The sequence below is a fragment of the Bombina bombina genome, chromosome 9 (assembly GCF_027579735.1).
Source record: "Bombina bombina isolate aBomBom1 chromosome 9, aBomBom1.pri, whole genome shotgun sequence".
NCBI classification, from domain to species: Eukaryota; Metazoa; Chordata; class Amphibia; order Anura; family Bombinatoridae; genus Bombina; species Bombina bombina.
In genome coordinates, this window is record NC_069507.1 from 77,247,682 (window position 1) to 77,273,537 (window position 25,856).

The 25,856-nt window shown below is 36.6% G+C and overlaps 1 protein-coding gene across 1 annotated transcript in view; it reads right to left on the reverse strand.

Annotated features, from left to right (window-relative positions):
• The window catches only part of PCDH15 (protocadherin related 15), a 1,588,775-nt gene that overhangs the window by 11,032 nt on the left and 1,551,887 nt on the right, over positions 1-25,856 (reverse strand). The window contains exons 30-34 of the mRNA XM_053692906.1: positions 18,606-18,627; positions 15,835-15,873; positions 12,893-12,966; positions 10,830-10,965; positions 8,115-9,743 (exon numbers count right to left, since the gene is read on the reverse strand). Of these exons, the coding sequence (XP_053548881.1) occupies positions 8,115-9,743; positions 10,830-10,965; positions 12,893-12,966; positions 15,835-15,873; positions 18,606-18,627 (1,900 nt within the window). The remainder of the gene's footprint in view (positions 1-8,114; positions 9,744-10,829; positions 10,966-12,892; positions 12,967-15,834; positions 15,874-18,605; positions 18,628-25,856) is intronic.

A 25,856-nucleotide genomic window follows, 5' to 3' on the forward strand; every position in this document is an offset into this window, starting at 1 on the left:
TAGTTTAATAACTTAGGATCAGGCTTTGTATATTTCTGTGTAGCTTTTACAAATTACATTGCACCTTAAACTTGCTGAATTGCAAACTAAAACTAATGGATTCAGAAAGTGGGAGAGGGCAGTTCCCTGGGCTGAACAGGGGAGTTCCCAGACTATGGCTAATGCTCTCTCACAAGTCTCAATAGGGATCTCACAGTGCTGGAGGGTCATTTTAGAACATCTCACCTGAGCAGAGAGGTTTTGAATATCAGGGCCTATGTCACAGACCAGTTAAAAGAGGAAATGAAGGGGGGTGGTGGAGCACAAGATATCAAGAAGGATTATAAATCTTTTATTATATAACATATAAACACTTTTAAAAAAGGTGGTTTTGCTTGTTCATTAATATATTTTTCATTGCAATATTCTTAAAGGGACACTGAACCCAATTTTTTTCTTTTGTGATTCAGATAGAGCATGCAATTTTAAGCAACTTTCTAATTTACCCCTATTATCAATTTTTATTCGTTCTCTTGCTATCTTTATTTGAAAAAGGCATCTAAGCTTTTTTTTTATTCAGAACTCTGGACAGCACTTTTTTATTGGTGGATGAATTTATCCACCAATGGGCCGACATCTAAACTTACATTCTTGCATTTCAAATAAAGATACCAAGAGAATGAAGAAAATTTGATAATAGGAGTAAATTAGAAAGTTGCTTAAAAACAGAATTTATGCTTACCTGATAAATTTCTTTCTCTTGTGATGTATCGAGTCCACGGATTCATCCATACTTATGGATATTCTCCTTCCCTACAGGAAGTGGCAGAGAGAGCACCCACAGCAGAGCTGTCCATATAGCTCCTCCCTTAGCTCCACCCCCCAGTCATTCGACCGAAGGCTAGGAAGAAAAAGGAGAAACTATAGGGTGCAGTGGTGACTGAAGTTTTTTAAATAAAAATATACTACCTGTCTTAAATAGACAGGGCGGGCCGTGGACTCGATACATCACAAGAGAAAGAAATTTATCATGTAAGCATAAATTCTGTTTTCTCTTGTAAGATGTATCGAGTCCACGGATTCATCCATACTTATGGGATACCAATACCAAAGCTTTAGGACACGGATGAAGGGAGGGACAAGACAGGTACCTTAAATGGAAGGCACCACTGCTTATAGAACTTTTCTCCCAAAAATAGCCTCCGAAGAAGCAAAAGTATCAAATTTGGAAAATTTGGAAAAAGTATGAAGCGAAGACCAAGTCGCCGCCTTACAAATCTGTTCAACAGAAGCCTCATTTTTAAAAGCCCATGTGGAAGCCACTGCTCTAGTAGAATGAGCAGTAATTATTTCAGGAGGCTGCTGGCCAGCAGTCTCATAAGCCAAACGGATGAAGCTTTTCTGCCAAAAGGAAAGAGAGGTAGCCGTAGCCTTTTGACCTCTCAGTTTACCAGAATAAACAACAAACAATGAAGATGTTTGACGGAAATCTTTAGTTGCTTGTAAGTAGAACTTTAAAGCACGAACCATATCAAGATTGTGCAACAGACGTTCCTTCTTTGATTAAGAATTAGGACACAGAGAAGGAACAACAATCTCCTGATTGATATTCCTATTAGAAACAACCTTAGGAAGAAACCCAGGTTTGGTACGCAAAACCACATTATCTGCATGGAAAACTAGGTAAGGTGAGTCACACTGTAAAGCAGATAACTCAGAAACTCTTCGAGCCAAAGAAATAGCTACTAAAAACAAAACTTTCCAAGATAGAAGCTTAATATCTATGGATGCATAGGTTCAAACGGAACCCCTTGAAGAACATTAAGAACCAAATTTAGGCTCCATGGTGGAGCAACAGGTTTAAATACAGGCTTGATCCTGACCAAGGCCTGACTAAATGCTTGAACGTCTGGGACATCTGCCAGATGTTTGTGTAAAAGAATAGACAAAGCAGATATTTGTCCTTTTAAGGAACTGACTGATAATCCCTTCTCCAATCCTTCTTGGAGAAAGGACAAAATTCTAGGAATCCTAATCTTACACCATGAGTAACCCTTGGATTCACACCAACAAAGATATCTGCGCCAAATCTTATGATAGATTTTCCTGGTGACAGGCTTTCTAGCCTGAATTAGGGTATCAATGACTGACTCAGAGAAACCACGCTTTGATAGAATCAGGCGTTCAATCTCCAAGCAGTCAGATGCAGAGAAGTTAGATTTGGATGCTTGAATGGACCTTGGATTAGAAGGTCCTGCCTCATTGGCAGAGTCCACGGTGGAACAGATGACATGTCCACCAGGTCTGCATACCAAGTCCTGCATGGCCACGCAGGCGCTATCAGAATCACAGAAGCTCTCTCCTGCTTGATTCTGACAACCAGACGTGGGAGGAGAGGAAACGGTGGAAATACATAAGCCAGATTGAAGGACCAGGGCACTGCTAGAGCATCTATCAGTACCTGCTGGTGATCCCGGGACCTGGACCCGTAACAAGGAAGTTTGGTGTTCTGTCGGGACGCCATCAGATCCAATTCTGGTGTGCCCCATAGCTGAGTCAGCTGGGCAAATACCTCCGGATGGAGCTCCCACTCCCCCGGATGAAAAGTCTGATGACTTAGGAAATCCGCCTCCCAGTTCTCTACCCCTGGGATATGGATTGCTGAGAGATGTCAAGAGTGATCCTCCACCCATCGGATTATTTTGGTTACCTCCATCATCGCTAGAGAACTCTGTGTTCCTCCTTGATGATTGATATAGGCTACAGTCGTGATGTTGTCTAACTGAAATCTGATGAATTTGGCCGCAGCTAGCTGAGGCCATGCCTGAAGTGCATTGAATATCGCTCTCAGTTCTAGAATGTTTATCGGGAGGAGAGATTCCTCCCGAGACCAGAAGCCCTGTGCTTTCAGGGATTTCCAGACTGCACCCCAGCCTAGCAGGCTGGCATCTGTCGTTACTATGAGCCACTCTGGCCTGCGGAAACACATTCCCTGAGACAGGTGGTCCTGAGACAACCACCAGAGAAGAGAATCTCTGGTCTCTTGGTCCAGATGCAGTTAAGGAGATAAATCTGCATAATCCCCATTCCACTGTTTGAGCATGCATAGTTGCAGTGGTCTGAGGTGTAGGCGGGCATAAGGAACTATGTCCATTGCTGCTACCATGAGTCTGATTACCTCCATACACTGAGCCACTGATGGCTGAGGAATGGAATTAAAAGCTCGGCAAGTGATTAAAAGTTTTGATTTTCTGACCTCCGTCAGAAATATTTTCATTTCTACCGAGTATATCAGAGTCCCTAGGAAGGAAACTCTTGTGAGAGGGATGAGAGAACTCTTTTTTATGTTCACCCTCCATCCTGGAGGAATTTGTTTAGAATTTTGAGATCCAAGATCGGTCTGAAAGTTCCCTCTTTTTTGGGAACCACAAACAGGTTGGAGTAAAAACCTAGCCCTTGTTCCGCTCTTGGAACTGGGCGGATCACTCCAATGGTATGTAGGTCTTCTACACAGCGTAAGAATGCCTCTCTCTTTGTCTGGTTTGCAGACAATTGAGAAATGTGAAATATCCCCCTTGGGGGGGGAGTCTTTGAAGTCCAGAAGATATCCTTGGGACACAATTTCTAAAGCCCATGAATCATGAACATCTCTTGCCCAAGCCTGAGCGAAGAGAGAGAGTCTGCCCCCTACTAGATCCGGTCCCGGATCGGGAGCTACCCCTTCATGCTGTCTTAGAGGCAGCAGCAGACTTCTTGGCCTGTTTACCTTTGTTCCAAGCCTGGTTAGGTCTCTAGACTGACTTGGATTGGACAGAATTCCCCTCTTGCTTTGCTGCAGGGGAAGCTGAAGCGGGACCTTTGAAGTTCCGAAAGGAACGAAAATTATTTTGTTTGGTCCTCATCTTATTTGTTTTATCCTGAGGGAGGGCATGGCCTTTCCCTCCAGTGATGTCTGAAATCATTTCTTTCAGTGTAGGCCCGAATAGGGTCTTTCCTTTGAAAGGGATGTTCAACAACTTAGATTTTGATGACACATCAGCAGACCAGGACTTAAGCCATAACGCCCTGCGTGCTAAAATGGCAAAACCTGAATTCTTTGCAGCTAATTTAGCCATTTGGAAAGCGGCATCTGTAATGAAAGAATTAGCCAACTTAAGGGCCTTAATTCTATTCATAATATCCTCTAATGGAGTCTCCACCTGGAGAGCCTCTTCTAGAGCCTCAAACCAGAAAGCAGCTGCAGTAGTTACAGGAACAATGCATGCAATAGGTTGTAGAAGAAAACCTTGCTGAACAAAAATTTTCTGAAAGCACAAATGTCTTCGATAGGTATAGTTGTACACTTAGTAAGAGTAGAAATAGCTCCCTCCACCTTAGGAACAGTCTGCCACGAGTCCTGTATGGTGTCAGATATGGGAAACATTTTCTTAAAAACAGGAGGGGGAGCGAACGGAATACCTGGTCTATCCCACTCCTTAGTAACAATAGTCACAATCCTCTTAGGGACTGGAAAAACATCAGTGTAAACAGGGACCTCTAAGTATCTGTCCATTTTACACAATTTCTCTGGGACCACTATAGGGTCACAATCGTCTAGAGTAGCTAATACCTCCTTGAGCAATAAGCGGAGGTGTTCAAGCTTAAATTTAAAGGCCGTCATATCAGAATCTGTCTGAGGGAGCATCTTTCCTGAATCAGAAATCTCTCCCTCAGATAACAAATCCCTTACCCCTACGGCTCAGCATTTGTTCTTAACCCAGAGCTGTCACGCTTTCCTTGTAAACCAGGCAGTTTAGAGAAAACCTCTGTGAGGGTTTTATTCATAACTATGGCCATGTCTTGTAAAGTAAATGAATTTGACGCATTAGAGGTACATGGCGTCACTTGTGCGGGCGTTACTGGTTGTGACACTTGGGGAGAGCTAGATGCTAAACCCTCATTTCCTTCTAACTGAGAATCATCTATTGCAATATTTTTAAGTGCTAAAATATGCTCTTTATAATTTATAGACATATTAGTGCAAGTGGGAGACATTCTAAGAGGGGGTTCCACAATGGCTTCTAAACACATAGAACAAGGATTTTCCTTGGTGTCAGACATGTTAAACAGGCTAGTAATGAAACAAACAAGCTTGGAAAACACTTTAATCAAAGAAAATAACACTTTAAACAAAAACGGTACTGTGCCTTTAAGAGAAAAAAAGCTGCACAAACTCTGCAAAACAGTGTAAAAAAGCAGTAAACAAAACAAAATTTTTACAGTAGCATCATAAAGCCTTAGTAACTTTGCACCACTATGCAAATAAACAATTAACCCCTTAATGTAAAAACCGGATTGAAAAAACTTCAAAACCGGTAAAATAACGTTCAGCACCTTGCCACAGCTCTGCTGTGGCGCCTACCTGCCCTTTAGGAATGATTTGTGGGGAAAAAACCTCTTTACAGCCCTCAAATACAGCAGGAATCTCAGGAGAAGTAGCTGGATGCTTCTGAGGTAAATAAACTGTAAATAGGCCCCTCCCACCTCACTCGATGTTATGGCGCCTAAAAGAAACACCACAGAGTGTTTCTTAAACTAGCCATGTGGGTTAATAACCCTTAAACAAGCCACAAAGACCCCTTAAAGTCCCTCAAAAATTTTTTTATTTGTAATTAAACCAAAACGTTTTTTCCTATTAGTGTCACCAGTAACTATGAGCCCTTTATGCAAGCTTGGATTCCTCTTTTACTGAATACAGCTTACCTTTCCCTCATGGGGATATTGCCAGCCTTTTCTGGAAATAACACAGTCTGTCTAGCAAAAAATAGACTGAACATACCTTAATGCAATTTAGCCTGCAAACTGTTCCCCCAACTGAAGTTTTCCTGTACTCTTCAGCCCTTGTGAGAACAGCAGTGGATCTTAGTTACAAAATGCTAAGATCATCATCCTCCTTGCAGAAATCTTCATCCCTTTTCTGCCAGAGAGTAAATAGTACACACCGGGACCATTTAAAATAACAAATTTTTGCTTGAGAAAATAAAAACTAACAATTTTGTCACCACACTCCCTTTGCCCTTCCTAGCAGTTAAGCAGGCAGAGAGAATGACTGGGGGGTGGAGCTAAGGGAGGAGCTATATGGACAGCTTTGCTGTGGGTGTTCTCTCTGCCACTTCCTGTAAGGAAGGAGAATATCCCATAAGTATGGATGAATCCGTGGACTCGATACATCTTACAAGAGAAATTCCATGCTCTATCTGAATCACTAAAGAAAAAAATTTGGTTCAGTGTCCCTTTAAAGTCTGAAATTTACCATCACTTTAAATACTGATTGCCTGTTGCTATTTCAGGAGAAGTCAATAGCTTTTGCATAAAATGTGCCACTGCTCTAAGGTCACAACCTGTGATTGGCTGCAATAACACCCCTATTCTTAATTAATGTGAGCAAGATTTTAAGATTTAAACTGCCTTTGCTTCTGATTTTTATAACAAATTATATCATATATGGTTTAGTTATGTACAGTATGTGTATAAGAGCAGCTGCTTGTTTTATATTTCACAAAAAAGCTACACTACAGATGGCAAACAAGTACAAGTTTAGTGTTATTTTAGAAATATGTGATGATAAAGACTGATTTCTGTTATTATGATACCTATTTTCATTTCTTAAAATTGGTTTCATCTAATACCCTAATTATCGATTAGATTTGCGATTTTCAGAACATATATTTACCACCAGTGACAACTCCTCCAATAAAGTGAGGCATATAAAGGGTGAATGTCCCTACCAGTTGCAGGCTGACTTATGCTTCCATCTCCACCACCTCAGAAGTTGGGTATTAAAATCACCCCATACTGAATCTACTAAGGTGTCTGACAAGCCCAGGTCTTGAGTTCAGGGGTGCAGTGTTGCATGGGGAGAAAGGTTCACTACCTGTGAACATTGTCTATCCAGGGAATAATAAATCTGCCCCCAGATTTAAACACTAAGATAAATGCAATTTTGTCTCTAGGTCACAAATCTATGTTTGCTTTGAAATACTTATATACATGTATATATGTATATATATATATATATATATATATATATATATATATATATATATATATAGTAAGAGATAAGCACTCACTGGACTCTGGACAGCATAGTCAACAAAAATTATTTATTTGTGCTGTGACGTTTCGGGACTAAGCACTGTCCCTTCCTCAGACAGTGCTTAGTCCCGAAACGTCACAGCACAAATAAAGAATTTTTGTTGACTATGCTGTCCAGAGTCCAGTGAGTGCTTTGCTTATCTCTTACCTTATCTATCATCCTACAATAGCACCCTGGCAGTCGACGAGAGATAGTAGGAGTGCACACACATTTAGCCTATATATATATATATATATGAATCAGTAAATGTGCTAAAAGAGCTACCATTTTAGTATCTTTTAATGCAGACTGCTATTAAAGGGACTTTAAACACATTGAGATGTGTGTATAAAATGTTAAGTTATGCATAGTAAAGCAACTCTGAACATTAAGGGTTTTCTAATTCACAGAACTGAAAAAGCCCACCACAGACTTATCAAGTCTATCCCTGCTACATTTCCCTATTTAACTATAAGAGATAATAAAAATGCACTTTATATTAACAATATTGTTGTCTGCAGACTCAAGCTCAGATTGGTTCCTCCAAAATAAGGCAAGTCGTGGGTAGAGATAGACTATTGAAAAACAATTCCAACAAACAAGATATTAGTTTTAAATATTTTTAGACTTGGCTGATGTTATTCTGTAGCATGACAGCAGAAATGCCTTTAAATTAAAAAGTGTTTACTGTTCATTTAAGAACATACAATCTGATAGATAGATAGATAGATAGATAGATAGACACACAAGGGTTGAAATGATCAACTTTGTAAGAAAAAAATAATGAGGTTATTAAGAAATATAATTTTCCCCAAAACACTGTTAAATTGACCACAATCAAACAAGCTATCTCTCTAATTTCACTCTTGTATATTACTACCTGTGTAAACAGTTAAAACTGGATTGAGGATAGAAACACACAGAAGGCACTGCAAACAAAGCCAAACCTCACAGCAAAACTTCTACCTGACATCAATTGTCAAAGTGATGTGTTGTCATCAGCAGCTTCTGAGTCTGACACTTCTGAATCATTACTTGAACCATGACCAGTGTCATGTGCATCTGATTGGTCAGAGGATAATTTTCTGCTAAGGCTTTTACCAGTCACACTTTCATCTGAGGTTTGCTTATTAGAATCAGGAGAAGCTTCTGTAACATCATCTTCTTCTTCCTGGCTGCCTGTGGTGCTCCTACTTTGGTTACTTAAGCTAGCTGCTTCATGACTAACAGAAGAATGATGTGATGAGTCTGCCTCACTCGCATCATCATCATCATCGTCTTTGTCATCCTTTTGTGAGCTCTCTGTTTTACTTTTGTTATCAGTTTGCTGACTTTTAATACTTTGACTTATTTGACTGGAGGATCTGGACACAGAATCTTCACTTTTCTGGTCATCATTATCTTCCTGACTATCAGCATCACTTACTCTACTTGCATCATCGCTAACTCTACTAGCATCATCCTTTGCATCATCCTCTTCTTCTGACTGTGATTCCTTTTCTGATTCCTCTTCTGCTATACTCTGTATTTCACTATCAGTCAATGACTTTTTAGACCGATAACTTGATTTTGAACTACTTTTCCCACTTGCCTCCTTGTATCCCCTGCTTGTTCCATCATCATCATCATCATCATTATCATCATCATCAATAACACTTAATGAACTGGAAACATAACTAGTGTGCTTACTGCTTGCAGATCGTTTATCAGAACTTCTAGTAGATGTTCTTGATTTTGAGTCTTCAGCCTCAGATTCAGAAACACCACCATGGGAACTAGATATTTCAGTTTCTTTCTCACCAACATGATCAGAATCCTCATCTTCTGATCTCTCTTCTTTACTATCATCTGATTTTGAAGTTGATTGTATGTCATCTTCTGATTCATCTAAAATATCATCCTGCTCTTCATCTGAGTCAACAGTACTCTCAGTGGCTTCATCTTGATCCAATGTTACTTTCAAATAATCTTTATCATCTTCAGGAGAAATACTACTTTTAAAAGATGATTCATCAGATGGTTTTGATTTGCTTGTCTCCTCTTCATCATCATCTGAACCTTCACTTTCTTCAGGTTCACTTTCTGCTGTAACACTAATTGAAACAGTAGATTTTCTTTCATCTCTTTCAGATTCACTCATTTCAGAATCTTCATCTTTTTCACTTTCAGCCACAGATGTCTTAGTTGAAGAACTCAGTGATTTTCGGCGTTCTTGAAATCTCCTAGCCAAATTAATGCGTTGAAAAGCACGGTCAAATTTTCGTCCCGCAGTAGGTTTATCAGTAGATTTCTGGAAGTAACTTCCTTTTATAATCATACTGTCATCACCATCAACTTGACGTGCAGAAACTAGTTTAGCATAAGAAGAGTCTTTCCCACTGCTTTTCACTTTTTGAAGTATCATTGGGAATATTTTTGCTTTTTTCCATGGAGAATGATGTAAACCATCTCCTGCTTCAGAAGATTTTTGAGCACTGACTGCTACTCGACTCAACTGCATAACCGCTTTTAGTTTTTTCCTTCCCTGACTGGTTCTCCGAACTACGCTTTGCCTACTATCTCTGGATGCACCAGGTCTGCCTCTACTCATAGGATAACCTGGTGCCTGACCTCTACCTCTCCTTGAAGACCCTCTGCCATGAATTCTTCCCTGAAAGTACGGAAATAATGTTCAATTACCATACAGAAACATAACATCTTTATGCTGATATCTCAAAATAGCTTAATAGGTAGTCACACAGTTTCTAGATACAATGTCAGCAAACCATAGCAATCATCTTAGTTAAATGAATAATTTATAAATGAAATGCAGTTAGAATAGGACTTTGTTATTATGGCAATTCATCCAACCTTTCACTAATATAAGAGTTTTCTATTTCCTTTTTTGTCAGTTAACTGAATTATTATGACTACCTATTCTAGGACCTTATTGTATTTTTAAATTATTATTCTCAGTACATTTGGAATTAAACTTTATTAATGCACATTAGATAATAGTCAAATAGTCTAATTATATAGAACAATATTGTAGTGGTTCTTTAATTTAAAAAATATAATACAACCTAATGGTATATACATAAGTAAAAAAAATGCATTTTAAAATTAAAAACAAACTGTAATTATACATGATCAATATTACGTCTCATTCATCATTGTCATTTTCCTCAAATGTTTTCTCTAATTTTTTCTTTAAACATAAAATTAAAACACTTAAACATCTATTCTTAACTTGACATAACACATGCAACTGATTTTTCTTTTTTCTTGGACAGATATCTGTAAATGGATTATTATAAAAGCACTTTTTTACTGAGATACTTCTCTCAAAGATAGTTAACAGAAGGAGACAATTTTGTCCTATGTCCTATTTACTTAAAAGGTCAATGTGGTGTCATTAATCTTCAGAAAGTGTCTTGTGAAATAGCACAGTTAGCTTAATGTTACTTATTACAGTATAGGTGCATTAGAGGTGCAAGCTGAAATATTAAAAGTTACAGTTTGCATTAGTTTTGCGTACATATTATATGCAGTCATAGACAATTAGAAATTTATATAAAATATATTAAACAAAGCATTATTTAATTTTGTATAAATTGGCCTTCTTTGGGTTTTTTTTTGAGGGATATTCTTTTTTTGCTATATTCTGAGAATTAAGAACTACAATATTAGTCATGTAATAAAATTTAGAAAACTTATTAAACCATCAACATTTAAATTGTTTGCATTATATACTTACATCACCCTCTGCTGTAGGTCCATGTGGGGTATAATAATAACCACCATCATTCTCAACCACAACTTCACCGTAATCTTCATACATCCCAGAAGGTGAGAGTAATCTTCGCCGACTGCCATACTGTGGTAGTTCATATCTAAAGACAATGGGATCCTATTAAATTGATTCATACAATGTTTAAAGGAAAACTGAATCCATAAAATTAGCCTGTACAAAACCATGTTTTCCATATTAGTGGCATTGTCTCTGAATCTGTAGATCATGTTAGAGTTTTGTCTTGTGCACTGATTTTTATAATTGACCAAATGTGTTGCTTGGCATATTCTTTAAATAGTTCCCCTCATACACTTTTCTGAACCTGTGTTTTCAGTCTTTCTGCCTTTGCTCTGTATGTGATTATCTTTTCTGCTGACTTCTGTACTTGACCATGTTGTCTTGTGACCTACATTTGGAGAACATATGCCTACGCCTGATTACCTGCATATGACACTGCTTTCTCTGGGCTGATTATCAGTAACTGATTTACCCTTCATTGCTGCTTAAATACCTGTGTATCACCTTACTTGTCTTACTGGGCTGTACATATTTGACATTGTTCCAAGTTTAACCTGTTGCTGACTAAATACCTGTGTATCACCCTGCTTGTCTTACTGGGCTGTACATATTTGACATTGTTGCAAGTTTAACTTATTACTGACTAAATACCTGTGTATCACCCTGCTTGTCTTACTGGGCCATACATATTTGACATTGTTGCAAGTTTAACTTATTACTGACTAAATACCTGTGTATCACCCTGCTTGTCTTACTGGGCTGTACATATTTGACATTGTTGCAAGTTTAACTTATTACTGACTAAATACCTGTGTATCACCCTGCTTGTCTTGCTGGGCCATACATATTTGACATTGTTGCAAGTTTAACTTATTACTGACTAAATACCTGTGTATCACCCTGCTTGTCTTGCTGGGCCATACATATTTGACATTGTTGCAAGTTTAACTTATTGCTGACTAAATACCTGTGTATCACCCTGCTTGTCTTACTGGGCTGTACATATTTGACATTGTTGCAAGTTTAACTTATTACTGACTAAATACCTGTGTATCACCCTGCTTGTCTTGCTGGGCCATACATATTTGACATTGTTGCAAGTTTAACCTGTTGCTGACTAAATACCTGTGTATCACCCTGCTTGTCTTGCTGGGCCATACATATTTGACATTGTTGCAAGTTTAACTTATTGCTGACTAAATACCTGTGTATCACCCTGCTTGTCTTGCTGGGCCATACATATTTGACATTGTTGCAAGTTTAACCTATTGCTGACTAAAAACCTGTGTATGACTCTGCTTATCATACTCTTCTATGCCTATTGGATATTGCTACAATTAAACCTCTTTCTGCCTAAATACATGTGTTTTAATCTGCTCTGCTAATTAAATTGTGCTCTTAGCAGTCTTAGAACTTTGCTTCATCATTTCAATCATTTACTGTTATGATTTTATCAGAATTACCCCAAGCATTGCATTACCTCTAGCTAATGTTACCCTGTTTACCAGATTGGGTTTATCTAACCAGATTACTGAAGCATTGCTGTACTTCTAACTACTGTACTATGCTTGCCATCTGCTGACTCATTTTTTACAATCTGACTGCTGATTTCCCTGCATCCTTATACTCTGTTCTGATTTTATCTAGTCTACAGCTGATGGTCTATACATTGCTCTCTAAATCTATTGTTACAGCTATAGTTCATTTTAGTAGTAGGACCAATATCAAGAATCTATACAGCGAGTGTTCTGTTAAATCAATGTATAGTTGCTTAATTGAGCAATCTCGTTTTTACTTTACAGTTGCAGATAAGGGACAATGCAAACAATAACTGCATCGTTAGAAGATAGAAATTAGCATAGATTTTGCATAATTCAAATTAACACAAACACCACCCCCTAAATGTAGCACTTTTTATTTTTCAAATTTCATTCAAAGAAAGTTTGATTTTATCCTGTTAATTGCAATATTCATAGCACACACATACGTTAGACATAATAATGTCATACCCATGTTCATAGCTATAATAGTCTTGCCCATAGTATTCTTGACCAGGATCGATTCCAGATTCCATTGATAATTCCTTAGAATAAAAACAGAATAAAAAAAGACAATTACAAACCAGTGCGTAGGGATTTAGAACTACCTTCTTGTATATTTATTATTAATGTTAGAGGTGAATCATTGTATCCAAGTAAAAAACACAAAAATAGGAAACCAATGAAACGAGACAGAAATTATATCTTTAGGCATTTTAACACTGCAAAATCAATACCATCTTTGAGAAATATTAATGGATAAATATTGATGTAATGTATTGTTAAATGTACAAAATAATTGTTTGTGTGGTTTTTATTTTAAATATGTTATTTTCAATATCACCAATAGATTATTCTCTAGGCATAGACAATTCATCCACATTTTTAAAATAAACAAATGTCTGAGAATGTGAAAAAATGTGTTTCACACTTGAATCTGAAGATGAGTACATTCATCCATCCCTATTATGCAACCTTATAATTTCTTTCTAAACTAGAAATCAGTAAAAAAAAAAAAAGTTTTTTTTTTTTTTACACTACTTAGACATTATGGGCCGGGTACCACTTGACACTGATCAGTATTCTGCATAAAACCCTTCACCTGGAACTGAAATGCTGCCATGGAGCCCTTGTGGAGCAACCTTGCTCATGCAAGCCTGCTTTCCGCAATGTAAGCTGCTTCATAGCATCTACGCTACCTCTGAGTTAGCAGATAGAAATCACTATGAACACATTCATTTGGGGTGATTGACAGGCCCTTCTCTCTAAGGGGTTGCTATATACACACAAGTAATGGAGTGTTTCATTTTACATATGGGCAGTAGATGTACAGTGTCTGCTGCCCATTCACTGCAAAGCTGGGTAGACAGGTTTTCAAGTAAGAAACCTTGTCTGCATTGGCTTCTAACTTGGGGCCCTATGGTCTCAATTCAGACATTGGGCACCATGTACTATGCTGTGGGCAGATGGACACTGCTTGTCTGCTGCATATATGTACTGTTTGTGCAGCACCGCCCCAGTTGCCCATGAGCAGGGCCTGTCAATCACCCCAAATAAACGTGTTCTGAGTGATTTCTATCACAAGGGATGTTTTCCCGCAAGGGATCCATAGCAGCATTCGCTGAATAATACATGTAGCCCATTGAGTTTATTTAAAATGTATTTCCTTTCCAGATATGATTTAAAATAATTTTATCAGCGCCTAATTGATAAAGCTTGCATATATATTTTAGTAAAAATATAATTTTATTTGTTGTTTTATTTTATATAGTTGGTATTTTATGGTTTATACATAATGTAGACTATAGTTAAATGATCTATGTTGTTGTGTGTACAACCAAAAGTCTATTAAGGTCTTTAAAAAGTATAAGGTCATGGTCTACAAAAGTAAACATTTCTGTTATAAATGCAATGCACACAGGGTAAAGGCATCTTTTAGAAATGCAAGCAGATATTTGAAACCATATATTTAGCATATCTTTAAAATATAAATAATGTGAATATATAAAAATGTTCCTGGAAAATCTTATAGTGGCTGAACCTGAGGAAATTTCTTATCCATTATGTAACTAAATAAGTTAAATGACAAAATATGTTTAAGGCATGATCATGCACAGCATTAGTAAACTATGAAAGGGACATTCTAGTTTCTATTGAGCCTAAACGCATTCAGTGTTCTTAAAAGTACCAAAGGCAGCAGTGCCAAACAGCAGCATTGCAAGAAGAAAGCACACATTTTACACCAATATAAGTCATATTTATTAAGCTTTAATGATATTTCAAAGGGGCACTGAACACTAAAGGCATTTCATGCACCTCCCTCTAATTATGGATGCTGCCATTTTGAAACCTAGGTTACACTGCAGGTATCTAAAAAAAAACACATCAGCACTGGAATGTGGTAAAGCTAGATTTCAACATGGTGTCACCCATGATTAGAGGGAGGTGGGGATAACTTCAATACTATGCTTATAAAATGCTCTTAATGTTTAAAGGGACATGAAACCCAAAAATATTCTTTCAAGGTTCAGATAGAGCATACAATTTAAAAATAAATTTCCAATTTACTTCTAATATAAATTTTGAATCATTCTCATGGTATCTTTTATTTAAAGAGCAATAATGCACTACTGGGAGCTAGCTGAACACATTGGTAAGCCAAAGACAACATGCATATATATGAAGCCAACAATCAGCAGCTTGCTCCCCACACCTGATCCTACCTAGGTTTGCTTTTAATCAAATGATAAAAAAGAAAAGAAAATTAGATAAAAGAAGTACATTGGAAAATTGTTTCAAATTGTATGGTCTATCTGAATCAAGAAAGACAAAAATTTGGTTCCATGTCCCTTTAACCCTTTGAGTGCTAAGCACTTTCCCACCTGGGTGCTAAGATTTTTTAAGTTTTTTTATTTTTTTATTTCTTTAACAACATTTTTTTAACTTTTACATTGCTGGAAAGGTTAGGCGATTACCTTTCCAATGCTGGGTATTGGGGGTCTGTAGCTGCTTAGATGCCTGAGATATAGGCTTCTAAGCAGCATGCTCCTATACTTAACATTGTTAAGTATAAATAAAGTTGCGCGGTGACGTCATCACGTTATTGCGCGTGACGTCACTGCGCATAACGTGAAGCCCCGGCAATGCCTGTCACTATGCAGGCCCGATCGCTGGGGTAGGAGCGGGTGGGAGCCCCCAGATCTCTCTCAAGGTGGGCGAGTGCTAGTGACGGCTCTGAGCCGTCATTAGCACCAGAGAGGGAAACTCTGTGACAGCTCAGAGCCGTCATTAGCACTCAAGGGGGTTCATTAGGAACTAGAATCTCTTTTTAATGCTGGTGTTTAAACACAGTCACATGAAATATACAAAAACATGTTCAAATGATACGAAAGCTGAAGAAGAAAAGCGACTACCTCTGGTTTGAGAAGAGAGGGTCTCAGCAATTGTTGTTGCTGTCATCAGTTTAAATACAGCAGTAAAGAGCAGCAGGTAATGAAAGTGAGAGAAAAAGAAACGTGAAATAGTTAAAGACAGGTTCTAGTTGCAAGAAAAAGCAATTCAAGTAAACAAGACTGAAACTTAAAGGAACAATGTGTGAAAGTAATATTTTCTATTGTTCACTTAAAGGGAGATTAAAGGGACAGGAAGCCCAACATTTTTTTTTCAGGATTTCGTTATAACATACAAATTAAACAACTATCCAGTTTACTTCTATTCTCAAATTTGCTTCATTCTCTTGGTATCATTTGTTGAAGGCACAACAATGCAGTACTGGCTGTTAACTGAACACTTGGGAGTAGATTTATTAAGCAGCAGATGCGGCTTAATCTGCCCGAGGTTTCAGGCTCGGTAGAAGCATAAGTTAAGATTGGCCGCAAATGTGCAGGGGGCGGCATTGCACAAGAATTTCACCAGAATGCTTGTGCAATGATAAAAACCAACAGCGTATGCTGTTGGCATTTAGCAAGGTCGAGCGGACATGGTTCGCTACAGCTAATCATGTCCGCTCGACCTTTGTTAAATCTACCCCATAGGTTGAATCAATGACAATAGGTATATATTTTTGCATCCAACAATTAGTAGCTAGAACTCAGGTGCTTTGCTGCTCCTGAGCTTAACTAGATAAACCTTTCAATGAAGGATAACAAGAGAAGGAAGCAAATTAAATAATAGAAGTAAATTGGAAAGTTTTTTTAAAATTGTATGTTCTGTCTGAATCATGCATGTCTAATTATAACTTTACTGTCCCTTTAAGCTCATTGCGTCTTTGATAACTTATAAAGTGCACCTAATAAGCCACATGCACGGGCAGCCTATATTCATACATGCTCTGTGTTTTGGCAGCGGCATTTTGCATTAAATTGCAGACTCTTAGAACATTCACAGGTGAAGAATGCTTGTGCATGTGACTTATCGCTGTATGAGTGGCAGTGATAATTATTAAGGGAAGAATTTGTGTGTGAGAAAATATATTGCTAAAGGTCTTCTAACAAAACTTGAAATTTACTGCTGTCCTCAAATTAACACTTTAAAAAGGAATTAAACACCTATTTCTTTTATGTATAAAAATGATGCTTTTCCCATGCTTCCTACAGCGTCTAAACACGAAAGTCTGTAGCCGAGGTTTGCACCACTCTATCACTAGAAGTTGAATAACCCATTAGTAGGGATGGGGAAATGTTTCTAAAAATTTGAAATTTAAAGCGAATGTTTATATAACATTCTAACATTCTACTTTCGAATTTTCGTTTTCAAATTTTTCAATACATTTTGAAAATATTCATTAGAATAATAGAATATTTAGCTATGTATTCATTCAATTTCGAAATGTACTATGTGACATTCAAAAATCAAAATAGTATTTCTAGTCTACAACTGTGTTAATAAATGTAATATTCAAATTCCACATTCGAATTTGAAATAGTATTTCTAGTCCAATACTGTGTTTTTTAAATGTAATATTCGAATTCAAATGTGATATTCAAATTCGAAATAGTATTTCTAGTTTACAACTGTGTTAAATAAATGTGATATTCGATTTGAATGTGATATTCGATTTGAATGTGATATTCGATTCGAATGTGACATTCGAATTCGAAATAGTGTCTCTAGTCTACAATTGTGTTTTATAAATGTAATATTCAAATTCGAATGTGACATTCAAAATCGAATGTGACATTCGAATTTGAATGTGACATTCGAAAACTGTAAATAACATTCAAAAATCGAATTTTTAAGAATATTCATTCTTATCAAAATTCTATTATCTAAATAGAATTTCTGCAATAACATTTGTTCTAACATTCGAATTCGATCCCATCCCTACACATTAGGCCATACTTCTTAAAGGGATATGAAACTCAAAGATTTTTTTTGTTTGTGATTCAGACACAGCATACAGTTTTAAACAACTTTCCAACTAACTTCAGTTATCAAATTTGCTTCTTTCTTATGTTGAAGCGATATCTAGGGGTGTAGCATGCACATGCCTGGAGCACCACGACAGGAAATTGTGCTGCAATCTAGTGTTCTTGTATAACATTCTTGCAAAACTGCTGCAGACATGTGCACATGCCCCAGCTTACTTCCCTGCTTTTCAACAAAGGTCCCCAAGAGAACAAAGAAAATGTGATTTGAAATAAATTAGAAAGTTGTATGCCCTGTCTAAATCATGAAAGAAGCATTTTGTGTTTCATTTCCTTTTGAAATTAAACTATAATCCAATAAATATTTCATAAGCCATAAACTTTCATGTTAAATGAAAAACATTCCATTTTTTTCTTTACCGAAAACAAATCATTAACATTATTCTAAACAGCATGACTAAGGGCTATTTACTTTATAACTGATAAATAAAATAAACTACACAGTTAGGAAAATCAATAATAAAATTAATATTATTTACTACAACAACACTATAAAGGCTGCTTGGAACTATTTATTCATTTTATGCTCATCTGTTTTTCAATTAAAAAATACAGTTAATTGACCAGAATAATATATATTTTCAGCTGTTCAGTTGTGCTATATGTTGTTGTAATAATAACAGATAGTCACCAAAGAAAACATAAAACAATGGGATATTCAATGAAAATAGTCTTGCTGTGCCAGATTTCTTATAGAATCCAACCAGGCACTGAAATGAATTAAATAAAAAAATAAAAAAGAAGAAAAGTAATCGTACCTCCTGGTGTGCATATCCCCGCCTGAAAATGAGATAAAAATATAATCAATAAAAATACTCGGAGTTAAAACTTTGCAACATTATACTTTACAGAATAAAATGCAGAATAAAATAATGCACATATCCACGACAAATTTCTATGAAATAATATGTTTATAGGCACCGTTTAAATGTGTAAATTAATTTTAAATAATTATTGAAAATACACATTTTTGTTGAGTTCTCCATAATTCCTTAATATTTATATGGGTTTTAACACATAGAAAAAATATGACTCTTAAGAATTATTGGATTTTTAAGAGGCACATTTTAAGAATTATTGGAATATAACGAGGCATAAAATCAAAGACTTTGCATCTTCATTTCAGATTTATAAAAATCTTGAGGTCGCTTGAAGTATTCAGAATAATAAGACGGATGAATGTTTCAGCATACTGTAAAAATTAACACATTTTGGCACCTTAATTCATTCTTAAATAATGTGGAATAGTTTCTGAACATTCAAACTCATTTTCTGCAATCAGATGTTAATTTTTCTTTATTGCATGCCACATTTAAATATCTATCGTAATATGTGAATATTTGAAAATGAACTTTTATATATTAATTCTCATTGACAGTCATTTTTAGTCTAATTGAAATCAATATTCAAATATAACAATTAACATTAATTATATTAAACATATTTGAATGTCAGAACCAATGTCAAGGGAACCTTTGCTCTGCTAGTTCATAGTACAAGCTATTTTAAATAATAATAATTTAAAATGAATCTGATAATTGGAATACATTACTCACATAAATTGATACAAAATTATATTGAATAACATTTTTTAATATATAATATATATATTACATATATCTTTTTTCTCCACAATCATTTGGGTGTTTGTCTTATTAAAGGGGCAGTATATACACATTTTCATATAACTGGATATAATAGACACTACTAAAAAGAATAATACGCACAGATACTGATCTAAAAATTATGTATAAAACCTTTTAAAAACTTACTTAGAAGCTCCCAGTTTAGCACTGATAATGAAGTAGTCTGGGACACCCACTGAAAGGGGCTGGGTAAACAAAAAGAGCAGACACTCCCCACCTCCCCCCTTTCCTGTATATGAAAAGACAGATAGCATAGGAGCCTGCAGGAGTCTGTAAACAAGTGTATACATCTAACACTGTAGGGCTTGGTTAGGAGTCAGAAAATCAGCACAATGTTCTTAAAAAATAAGCAAAACTACACATTTTATAAAAACATTACCAGATGGGCTATATAAATGGATCATCTGCAAAACATTTATGCAAAGAAAAATCTAGTGTACAATGTCCCTCTAATTTATAATAATAGTACATTAATGATGTAATAAGTGCGTATATACTACAATATATATGTGAACTTTTATTTAACTGGGAATACATAACTGATACAGATATAATTCATGAAAATAAGGTTGATCTCTAACATGAATATTTATTATACAGTATTCGTAGTTAGGGGGCCGATTTATTAAGGGCCTTCAGGCTCGCCGGAAGCAGGAGTTAAGAAGCAGCGGTCTAAAGACTGCTGCTCCTTAACTCGTCTGCCTCCTTTGAGGCTGGGACATCAATCCGCCGGATTGAATACTATCAGGTTGATTGACACCCCCTGCTATTGGCCACAAATCTGCAGGGGCGGCATTGCACAAGCAGTTCACCAGAATGTTAAATTCCGACAACGTATGCTGTCGGCATTCAGCGATGCAGGGCGGACATGATTCGCTATAGCAAATCATGTCAGCCCGGGGTATGATAATTCTACCCCAAAGAATATATTTGACTGTCTGTTAGTACAGTATAAATACCAAATAGCTCTATTTAACTAACAACAACAAAAAACCTGAAAACAAAGACAATGTTTTTCCCCTGTGACAACACAAAATAACAATATTTCTTTTCCATATATTAATATCTACAGTATATCTATTGCTAAGAGCATTTTGTTTGTCTTGACAAAGGGTTTGAAATAAAGCCAAAACATAATTTTTTTTTAAATAGATCAATAAAGAGAAGAAAATTTACGTTTGAGTCATATGAGTGTCTTCACCATGTTTTGATATATATATAAACTTTCATGAAAAGAAGAGGCACTCACAGGACTTAGTTAACACAAAATGTATTAATAGTTCATCAATTCAGCCAGTCAACGTTTCGGTCCTCGCAGGGACCTTTGTTAAGACTGTTTCTCAGTAAGAGAGTGTATGTTGTATTCAGCGGTGAGTACAATATACACCCTCTTACTGAAAAAAAGTCTTGACAAAGGTCCCTGCGGGGACCGAAACGTTGACTGGCTGAATTGATGACCTATTAATAAATTTTGTGTTAATTAAGTCCTGTGAGTGCCTCTTCTTTTCATGAAAGTTTCTGCCTATCTACCATAGAGTGCACCCAGGCAACACTACCTACAGTGAGTGCCTGGATCCCAAAACTAGCGTATATATATATATATTACACCTTGATATATCCACTAGTATCTTATGGCATTACTGACAATAGTACACTTACAATAAGATTGGATACCTATGCCTAATATTACATGGTGGGTTATTTCCTAGTGGCCACTGGCTGTGGGTTACTTTTAGGTGGTATACAGTATAAACTGCTTTTAATGTGTGTTTACATTAATTGATAATAAATTATTATTGAAGCACCTTTTACTGGTGTATCCTGATTCAGATGTTTCCCTGATTTTAAAGGGACACTTAACCCCCAAAAATATTTCATGATTCAGATAGAGAATACAATTTTAAATAACATTCCAATTGACTGCTATTATCTAATTTGCTTTATTCTTAAGATATCCTTTGTTGAAGAAATAACAATGCACATGTGTCAGCCAATCACACGAGGCATCTATGTGCATCTACCAATCAGCAGCTACTGAGCATATCTAGATATGCTTTTCAGCAAAGCATCTCAAGAGAATGAAGCAAATTAGATAATAGAAGTAAATTAGAAAGTTGTTTAAAATTGCATGTTCTTTCTAAATCATGAAAGAAAAATTTTGGGTTTCATGTCCCTTTAAGAACAAACATTTTTGCCATATAACCAATAATGATGAGATAGTGCTGGTCAGGGCATACTATTTTCTTTTCTTTCTTTTTCTATTGCCCCTTGGCACCCTGACGGATGTTTATTAATTGGTGAGAGTGTGCTTTTTTTAGACTCTATATACAGGTGGCCCTCGGTTTACGACGGTTCAATTTGCGCCGTTTCAGAATAACGCCCTTTTTTTTTGCTATTGAAAAGCATTGACTGCTATTGAAAGCATTAGCACATGCATACATTAAAATAGCCAGTAGGTGGAGCTGTCCGCTTGTGTTGCAGCAAACACATGCAAAGAAAAGCAAGCCAGACATGATCAATGGATCAGCTTTCAAAGGAACAAGATCTAGCAGCCACTTCCCTTAGCTGCAGACTCAATGCAGAGAACTGTTTGCAGAAAAAGGCAAGTATAAAACGTTTTTGTTCATTAAACTTAGTTTGATGATGATGCAGTCTGTTGTGTGATTAAACACAGGCAGGCTAATCAGTGTATAACCAGACCTGACCAATGGATCTGTTTTTAAAGGAGCAAGATCTAGCAGCCACTTCCCTTTAGCTGCAGAAAAATGCAAGTAAAAAACGTTTTTCTACATTAAACTTAGTTTGATGATGATACAGTATGTTGTGTGATTTTGTTTTTGTTCATTAAACTTAGATTGATGATGATACAGTCTGTGTTTGTGTGATAATTTCATTAGGTGCGGTTTAGCAAATGTTTTTGTTTATTAAACTTAGTTTGATGATGATACAATCTACAGTATATTTTTAGGTTTATAATGCTGTTTACCATTTAAAGTCTTCATTTCAAAGCTTTAAAAATAATGTGTTAGATGTTACTTATGCCAATTTTGAGAGGGGCCTGGAACCTAACTCCCTCACTTCCCATTGACTTACATTATAAACTGGGTTTCAATTTACAACGGTTTCGATTTACAACCATTCATTCTGGAACCTAACCCCAGCGTAAACTGAGGGCTACCTGTACATACATACATATACTGTATATATATATATATATATATATATATATATATATATATATATATATATATATATATATATATATATATATGTTTTATATGGTAAATATTATAATTTAGATATTTATTTTCACATTTTTGAGGGATTGCTAGCATAGTGTTAACTCTTGTAATTGTAAATCAATTCAATTTCAATTTCCAGTCAAGATAATTGATAACTTCTAGGTTAACTGAAAGTAGGTTATCAGTGTTTTTACTTTGAGGAATAAGTCTAATAAAATATAGACATTATTGTAAGTTTGATAGAAAGCACTTTTTGTCAAAGAAAAGTATTTCCATAGGAAAAAAAAATCATATGAATGTCAGAATTTCCATTCAATAGTATGTTACTAAATTGCAGATTGCCATATTAAATAAGTTGTCACCAAATTAAAACTTAAAGGGACAGTCAAGACCAGAATTATTGTTGTTTAAAAAGATAGATAATCCCTTTATTACCCATTCCCCAGTTTTGCATAACCAACACTGTTATATAAATACACTTCTTACCTCTGTGATTATCTTGTATCTAAGCTTCTGCAAACTGCCCCCTTATTTCAGTTCTTTTGACAGACTTGCATTTTAGCCTATCAGTGCTCACTCCAGGGTAACTTCACGTGCATGAGCTCAATGTCATCTATATAAAACACATGAACTAATGCCCTCTAGTGGTCAAAATGCATTCAGATTAGAGGCAGTCTTCAAGGTCTAAGAAATTAGCATATGACCCTCCTAGGTTTAGCTTTCAGCTAAGAATACCAAGAAAACAAAGCAAAAATGGTGATAAAAGTAAATTGGAAAGTTGTTTAAAATGACATTTCCTATTTAAATCATGAAAGTTTTTTTGGACTTAACTGTCCCTTTAAAACCAGGTACTGCTGTCTGTACTATAAGCTGATGTGAATGACCTGTTAGCTTTCTTACTGGCCGGTCATTAGCTGATGTATTTTTCCTATTGACCATTACTTGCCTTATATAACCTGTAAGCTATGACCTGCTTTATAGTACATTCTGACCATTACATGATACACAGTATATATTGCCCACTACCTGTTAAACAGTAACTGTTGATGGACTTAGTCCCACCAGGGATACAAATAGACTAGCTTCCCAGGGAATGTTCATATAAGAGACTTTCAACCTCTAGAGTTGCACAGGATTTTGGTGTTTTTCCTGAATATGTTCTTCTTCCTTCTTCCACAACTGATTTGAATTTTGAATGATACCCAACCCATGTGGCTCAGAGTGAGGTGTAACACTTTATCTCTTGAGTGTATCTGAAGGCCTAACCTTAATAAATGTTTGTAAAGTGGTGGTGATCACCACTTTTTCCTAGCTTTCCTGATGTATTACAGAAGAGATAAACTGTAATTTGATCTCTGACCTGATGTCAAGATAACCAGAGAATCTTGATTGTGGTGATATTCTTTTCTACAAAAAAAGTTCCCTGCACCCTTGCTTTAATTTGTTTTCTAATCATTTCCTTGATAAGTCCTGTCTCACTAAGGGGCATAACCTACATTTCCATATGTGAAGGTGAGAAACATAAATGCTGTAAAGTGCTCATTAAAATAAGCATTTAAAAAATGTATTAAATGGACTCTGTAAAAACCATAATGGAGCTACACATAAAAATGCGTATGTGCACCTGTAGGTCTTGCAGTTTCATCAAGCTGAATGTAGGATGACATGTTTGCTTGATAATATACATTTACAAAACTAGAAATTAATTCATGGTAAAGTATGCTAAGAACAGTGTAATTTAATTTGTATTTGCTTTAACAAAAATGTGATCAGTGCTGGGTTCTTCCTGTCGCTCTCCCCTACAGGACTGAGCATTCCATGAAGCTTCTTTACTTTCTATGGAGGTCAGTTTACAACTTTTATGGAGCTCGGCTTGCAACTTGCTATGGAGGTCAGCTAGCATCTTGCTATGGCGGTCATCTTGCAACTTGTTATGGAAGTCAGCTTGCAACTTGCTATGGAAGTCAGCTTGCAACTTGCTATGGAAGTCAGCTTGCATCTTGCTATGGAGGACAGCTTGCCTCTTGCTATGGAGGGCAGCTAGCATCTTGCTATGGAGGACAACTAGCATCTTGCTATGAAGGACAGCTAGCATCTTGCTATGGAGGTCAGCTTGCAACTTGCTATGGAAGTCAGCTTGCAATTTTCTATGGAAGTCAGCTTGCAACTTGCTATGAAAGTCAGCTTGCATCTTGCTATGGAGGACAGCTTGCCTCTTGCTATGGAGGGCAGCTAGCATCTTGCTATGGAGGGCAGCTAGCATCTTGCTATGGAGGACAGCTAGCATCTTGCTATGGAGGACAGCTAGCATCTTGCTATGGAGGTCGGCTTGCAACTTGCTATGGAGGTCAGCTTGCAACTTGTATAGAAGTCAGCTTGCAATTTTCTATGGAAGTCAGCTTGTAATTTGCTATGAAAGTCAGCTTGCAACTTGCTATGGAGGACAGCTAGCATCTTGCTATGGAGGACAGCTAGCATCTTGCTATGGAGGTCAGCTTGCAACTTGCTATGGAAGTCAGCTTGCAACTTGCTATGGAAGTCAGCTTGCAACTTGCTATGGAAGTCAGCTTGCAACTTGCTATGGAAGTCAGCTTGCAACTTGCTATGGAAGTCAGCTTGCAACTTGCTATGGAAGTCAGCTTGCAACTTGCTATGGAGGTCAGCTTGCAACTTGCTATGGAGGTCAGCTTGCAACTTGCTATGGAGGTCAGCTTGCAACTTGCTATGGAAGTCAGCTTGCAACTTGCTATGGAAGTCAGCTTGCAACTTGCTATGGAGGTCAGCTTGCAACTTGCTATGGAAGTCAGCTTGCAAATTGCTATGGAGGTCAGCTTGCAACTTGTATGGAAGTCAGCTTGTAATTTGCTATGGAAGTCAGCTTGCAACTTGCTGTGGAAATCGGCTTGCAACTTGCTATGGAAGTTGGCTTGCAACTTGCTATGGAAGTTGGCTTGCAACTTGCTATGGAAGTTGGCTTGCAACTTGCTATGGAAGTCAGATTGCAACTTGCTATGGAAATCAGCTTATAACTTGCTATGGAAGTCAGCTTACAACTTACTATGGAAGTCAGCTTGAAACTTGTATGGAAATCAGATTGCATTTGCAACTTGCTATGGAAGTC